Source organism: Ambystoma mexicanum, chromosome 10 (genome assembly GCF_040938575.1).
Source record: "Ambystoma mexicanum isolate Mex_15411 chromosome 10, UKY_AmexF1_1, whole genome shotgun sequence".
Lineage (NCBI taxonomy): Eukaryota > Metazoa > Chordata > Amphibia > Caudata > Ambystomatidae > Ambystoma > Ambystoma mexicanum.
This window is the reverse complement of record NC_090932.1, coordinates 1,697,229,223-1,697,235,222: the sequence shown is the minus strand read 5'-3', so window position 1 is coordinate 1,697,235,222 and position 6,000 is coordinate 1,697,229,223. Positions and strand designations below refer to the sequence as shown.

At 51.8% G+C, this 6,000-nt stretch overlaps 1 protein-coding gene across 1 annotated transcript in view; it reads right to left on the bottom strand.

Annotated features, from left to right (window-relative positions):
- Nucleotides 1-262: 262 nt before the first annotated feature.
- The window catches only part of TMEM132C (transmembrane protein 132C), a 1,669,387-nt gene continuing 1,663,649 nt past the window's right edge, over nucleotides 263-6,000 (bottom strand). The window contains exon 9 of the mRNA XM_069620123.1: nucleotides 263-5,487. Within this exon, the coding sequence (XP_069476224.1) occupies nucleotides 4,321-5,487 (1,167 nt within the window). The 3' untranslated portion in view covers nucleotides 263-4,320. The remainder of the gene's footprint in view (nucleotides 5,488-6,000) is intronic.

Below are 6,000 nucleotides of genomic sequence, written 5' to 3'. Positions count from 1 at the left end.
CCAGGGCAGAGAATCACCACTTTCCGGAGTGCCTCAAGAAAGCGGTAAAGGCCTGGATTAGCAAGTAATGTATCAGACATTCAGAGAAGCAGAGAGAAATCAGCAGATGGAGGCATCCCTCCTCCGCAGGCCGCCACTTACTGCATGACACTCCATCTTCAATACACCTGACCCAGGATGTGATGGATGGAGGTGAAAAGTTTAAAAAAAAATTATAATAAAGGTAATAACAGATCACTAAAGAAGCAAACCACAGATGAACTTGTCAGGCCATATAATGCATTTAATTACATTTTGTATATTATGTATAAATAAATATTACATTCTCTCAGTCTACAATGCGTCCTATGCGTGTCTACGTTATACAGTGCCCTGACGGCCATCGCTACGAGGCTGCAATTCCGTCTAGGGAGGAAGAATTAAGTGCCCGGCACAAGAGGGGCAGAGGGCATTGCTTACCCAGAAGGGCATTCTATGGTATTCCTGCCTTAGAAGGCAGGCCCAGGGGCATGATACCTTCCGGAATGTTCCACTTCTAATTATGGCACCAGAGTATCAACCACATTTGAAAGGTTAATTCCTGTAACGCGGTGGAATTGGAGTGTCTCTGTATATTGTCCATATAAAGATTAAGGATTTCGCTCTTGTGCCCTGAATCTCTCCGAGGGAGGCCGTTACCAAGGCTCATCAAAGCAGTGCAGACTTTAGCTCTCTACCCACTGGGGGCCTTGGTAGTGCCCTCCCTCATTGGGTGATGGGGTGGGTACTGATGGCATCGTCCTCACTGGCACCAGGATCTCATGCCACCTGCTGCTCCTACTACACTCGCTGGTATCACCAGATGGTAAAAATCTCCGATCTCTCCCGAACCAGGCCAGAATTTGACGTGATGGGGGCCATTGTCCCTGCGGTAAACCATTTAGACTTCGGCTCCCCTAGACATTTTAAAATAATTTTTTAAATCTTCTTGGAAAAGAAAATTGTAAAAAAACAAAAGAAATGGACTGTTTAGTTGAAATCTTTTGATGCAATAAAATCTCACTGCCACCCATAGCCTTGGGGAATAGACCTTTTCACAATCTTCTGTGTGATGTTATATATCAAACATCTTTAATGCCCCCCCCCCTCCTCATGTATTGTTTCTTTTCTACGCTTGGGGCTTTTTCATACGATTCTTTTCAGTCGTGTTCCCCTTTCATAAGTGAGTCACTGTTGAATTTCTTGTTTTTTGACTCATCAGATGCGCCTTGTCTTCAATGCGCTACAGACATCACCACACCGTGAAATAAACTGCTGGGTTCAGTCCTTTCGGGCTATGCCCAGTGTGTGCTGGTAAAGAGCACTCATCCGGGACCGGGAACCTCGCAAAGTTGTGCTCTTCCTAACAAGTGAAGGGACTAGAACATGAGGAGGTGGGTCCTGTGCACCCTGGCCTGTGCCTCCACCCATACCCCCTGTACACCCTGGCCTGTGCCTCCACCAATACCCCCTGTACACCATGGCCTGTGCCTCCACCAATACCCCCTGTACAACCTGGCCTGTGCCTCCACCGATACCCCCTGTACAACCTGGCCTGTGCCTCCACCAATACCCCCTGTACACCATGGCCTGTGCCTCCACCAATACCCCCTGTGCACCATGGCCTGTGCCTCCACTGATACCCCCTGTACACAATGGCCTGTGCCTCCACCAATACCCCCTGTAAAACCTGGCCTGTGCCTCCACCAATACCCCCTGTACACCATGGCCTGTGCCTCCACTGATACCCCCCTGTGCACCATGGCCTGTGCCTCCAACCATACCCCCTGTACACCCTGGCCTGTGCCTCCACCCATAACCCCCTGTACACCCTGGCCTGTGCCTCCACTGATACCCCTTGTACACCATGGCCTGTGCCTCCACCGATACCCCCCTGTACACCATGGCCTGTGCCTCCACCAATACCCCTGTACACCATGGCCTGTGCCTCCACCAATACCCCCTGTACACCATGGCCTGTGCCTCCACTCATACCCCCTGTACACCATGGCCTGTGCCTCCACCAATACCCCCTGTACACCATGGCCTGTGACTCCACCCATAACCCCCTGTACACCCTGGCCTGTGCCTCCACCCATAACCCCCTGTACACCATGGCCTGTGCCTCCACCCATAACCCCCTGTACACCCTGGCCTGTGCCCCCACCGATACCCCCTGTACACCATGGCCTGTGCCTCCACCGATACCCCCCTGTGCACCATGGCCTGTGCCTCCACCAATACCCCCTGTACACCATGGCCTGTGCCTCCACCAATACCCCCTGTACACCATGGCCTGTGCCTCCACTCAGACCCCCTGCACACCATGGCCTGTGCCTCCACCAATACCCCCTGTACACCATGGCCTGTGCCTCCACCCACAACCCCCTGTACACCCTGGCCTGTGCCTCCACCCATAACCCCCTGTGCACCATGGCCTGTGCCTCCACCCATAACCCCCTGTACACCCTGGCCTGTGCCTCCACCCATAACCCCCTGTACACCATGGCCTGTGCCTCCACCCATAACCCCCTGTACACCCTGGCCTGTGCCTCCACCGATACCCCCTGTACACCATGGCCTGTGCCTCCACTGATACCCCCCTGTGCACCATGGCCTGTGCCTCTCGAGGAAATGTGAGAGGTACACTGTGGCGGGCACTGACGGAACCTCAACACATGTTGAGGGCCTGGAGGAAATGTGATAGGTACGCTGAGGCGGGCACTGACGGAACCTCAACACATGTTGAGAGCCCCTCGATGAAATGTGAGAGGTACACTGTGGCGGGCACTGACGGAACCTCAACACATGTTGGGAGCCCCTGGAGCAAATGTGAGAGGTAGGCTGAGGCGGGCACTGACGGAACCTCAACACATGTTGGGGCACTGACGGAACCTCAACACATGTTGAGAGCCCCTGGAGGAAATGTGATAGGTACACTGAGGCGGGCACTGACGGAACCTCAACACATGTTGAGAGCCCCTTGAGGAAATGTGAGAGGTACACTGTGGCGGGCACTGACGGAACCTCAACACATGTTGAGGGCCTGGAGGAAATGTGATAGGTACGCTGAGGCGGGCACTGACAGAACCTCAACACATGTTGAGAGCCCTTGGAGGAAATGTGATAGGTACGCTGAGGCGGGCACTGACGGAACCTCAACACATGTTGAGAGCCCCTGGAGGAAATGTGAGAGGTAGGCTGAGGCGGGCACTGACGGAACCTCAACATATGTTGAGGGCCTGAAGGAAATGTGATAGGTACGCTGAGGCGGGCACCGACGGAACCTCAACACATGTTGAGAGCCCCTCGAGGAAATGTGAGAGGTACGCTGAGGCGGGCACTGACGGAACCTCAACACATGTTGAGAGCCCCTGGAGGAAATGTGAGAGGTAGGCTGAGGCGGGCACTGACGGAACCTCAACACATGTTGAGGGCCTGGAGGAAACGTGAGAGGTACACTGTGGCGGGCACTGACGGAACCTCAACACATGTTGAGAGCTGCTGGAGGAAATGTGAGAGGTACACTGTGGCGGGCACTAATGGAACCTCAACACATGTTGAGGGCCTGGAGGAAATGTGATAGGTAGGCTGAGGCGGGCACTGACGGAACCTCAACACATGTTGGGAGCCCCTGGAGGAAATGTGAGAGGTACGCTGTCATGTCCGGCACGTGGTGGGCCTTTGGTTGTGCAACATCTTTCTGGTGTTCGAAGCTGGGAAGGCACAGCTTCACAACCACGTGTGTGCTGAAAGGTATTGGGCAATGACAGTCCACCAATAACATTTGGATTTACCCATTTAACTCAAAACGTAACGTATGTTTCCCCCAAAAACAGTTCTGTTAAAAAAATACAATGAAATTCCAATAGTCAACAAGTATCCTAACCGGAAATTACCTCCCGCCAGAGAATCACGTGATCAAAAAGGCAGAAACAGAGGCGGGCGCATAACTTTACAAATCCACCCCGGGCCCCTTTCTAGAGTTTATTAAAAATATAATGTTATTGTTTTTCTCTGTTTTTCTTTTTTACAAATGTTATTTTTGGTACCTTGTGTGTATGTATTTGTACTCCTACTTTGCTGAGCTTGTCGTGCCCAGACCCCCATGGCGCCCTCACTGCTCTCTACATTCATTTTGCCCAGTTCCTGAATATGTTCTACACCTAGAAAACAAGTGTAGTTTGGCAAAAGTCTTTCCATGAGTGCAGGGAGCTGCTCTGCCGTCCCTCGTGGCGTTCATTCTGACCCACTTTGCTCTCTGGAGCTCAAGGCCTCAATGTGTGGTTGCTTAGGAACCGGCTAAAGGCTGTCCCTAAACTTGCCCACGCAGGTCCTCATTTCTTTGGAGTCCCGCAGGGCAACATTTTGACAGACCCACTTGATGTCCTCTTCGTTGCCCGTCAGTAGGGAGTTGACCGTTGGGCAACTGTCGTCAGCCGGGATGGTCGTGAAGGTGGTGAACTTGACGCGTTTCCGTTTCGAGGTGGGGGAATGCAATGGATCGCCCTTCTGTTCTTTGCCGGGTTTGCCCCCGGAGTCAGGTGACCTGTGTATTTGCGTATGGACGTTCTTTTGGGCGCTGCCATTCAGCAGAAGGTTGCTCTCCCCAAACCCTGCCCCTCGGTCTAGGATGGTGGTGCGCTCATCCTGTTGAGGTGAGACATCAGGGGTGTTCTCCAGCATTTCAGTCTCGTTGCCAAGCCACACCCAATCGTGAGAGTGTGTCATGCTGGCTTGGCCTTCTGCTGGGACGTGCTTGTGTCTATATCTGAGGGCAAAGGTTGCACAGTTTATCAGGAACACTAGAATGGCCAAGCAGAAGACTCCCAACAGAGCGTACATCCCGATTTCCAAATCACTCAAGCCCCTCTGCGCCTGCACAAGGTCATTGTCCTCCACCCCCCCTTGAATTTTGGGAAGCTCAACTTGAGTGGGGAAATTGGTAAAGTCTATTGGAATGTTTTGTAGCTGGCCATCATCAGAGAGTCCTCCACCTTCCTCTCTGCCATTAATCATTGTACGGCCTGTGCTCCCCACTTTCTTTCCGCCGCTTTCTTCTTGGTCCGCCGAGGAGCTTCCATGACCATACCTCTCCTGGTCTGCAGCCTTCTGCCTCCGGTCGCTTGCATGGTTTTCAATGTTGTCCACATCGTAATCACTTCCCTGGCGTACGCGCCCATCGCTCTGACCAAACTTGACCTTGATGTTGCCATTGCCAACAGCCAGCACGCTCTTTCGCTTGGATTTCTGGCACACTTCTGAGATCATTAGATCAATACTGACCAGCGTTCCTTTGCCCTCTCCTTCTGCTGAAACTATTGGCCACTTGAGTGCCGGATTCTGATGAGCGGAGACCACAGAGTCATCCAGTGAGACTGCCGCGAGGGCGAAGTCCTTGGAGTCATAGATGTCCAAAGGTGTCACCGATCCGTCACTGAACTGTATCCAGGTGCTGACGATGGCTTCCTAGAAAGAAGAAATCAACATTTGACAAAGGTCTCAGTCTAAATAAATCATACAATTGCACGACCATCCACCCACTTCAATGTTACTCCAGTGGGTGGAGATGCATTTTGGATGTTTACCTTTTCAATGAAATAACACACAGTACTCTGGGGAAAAACATTGGTTCAAACATCATGGGATCATACATATAGTTGATGACATCAACAAAATGGTTGCCAGCCTTTGCTTTTCCATCTGGTTTGACATACACATGCATTATCTCAAGTTCTTACTTCTCTCAAGCACTCTCTTCTGCACTCTCTGCTCAAAGAAACCTCCCACTGACCCTTCTATTCTGGAAAACTACAGCCCAATCTCTATCAATCCTTTCCTGGGAAAACCAGTGGAGAAGTTGGCTATCTCTCAGCTCACCCGCCACATTGAAACTGCTGGTTTTCTCCATGACCATCAGTCTGGCTTTAGAACATCCAGATGGCACGGAAACTGCTCTTCTGAACCTGCTCTCAAATCTTG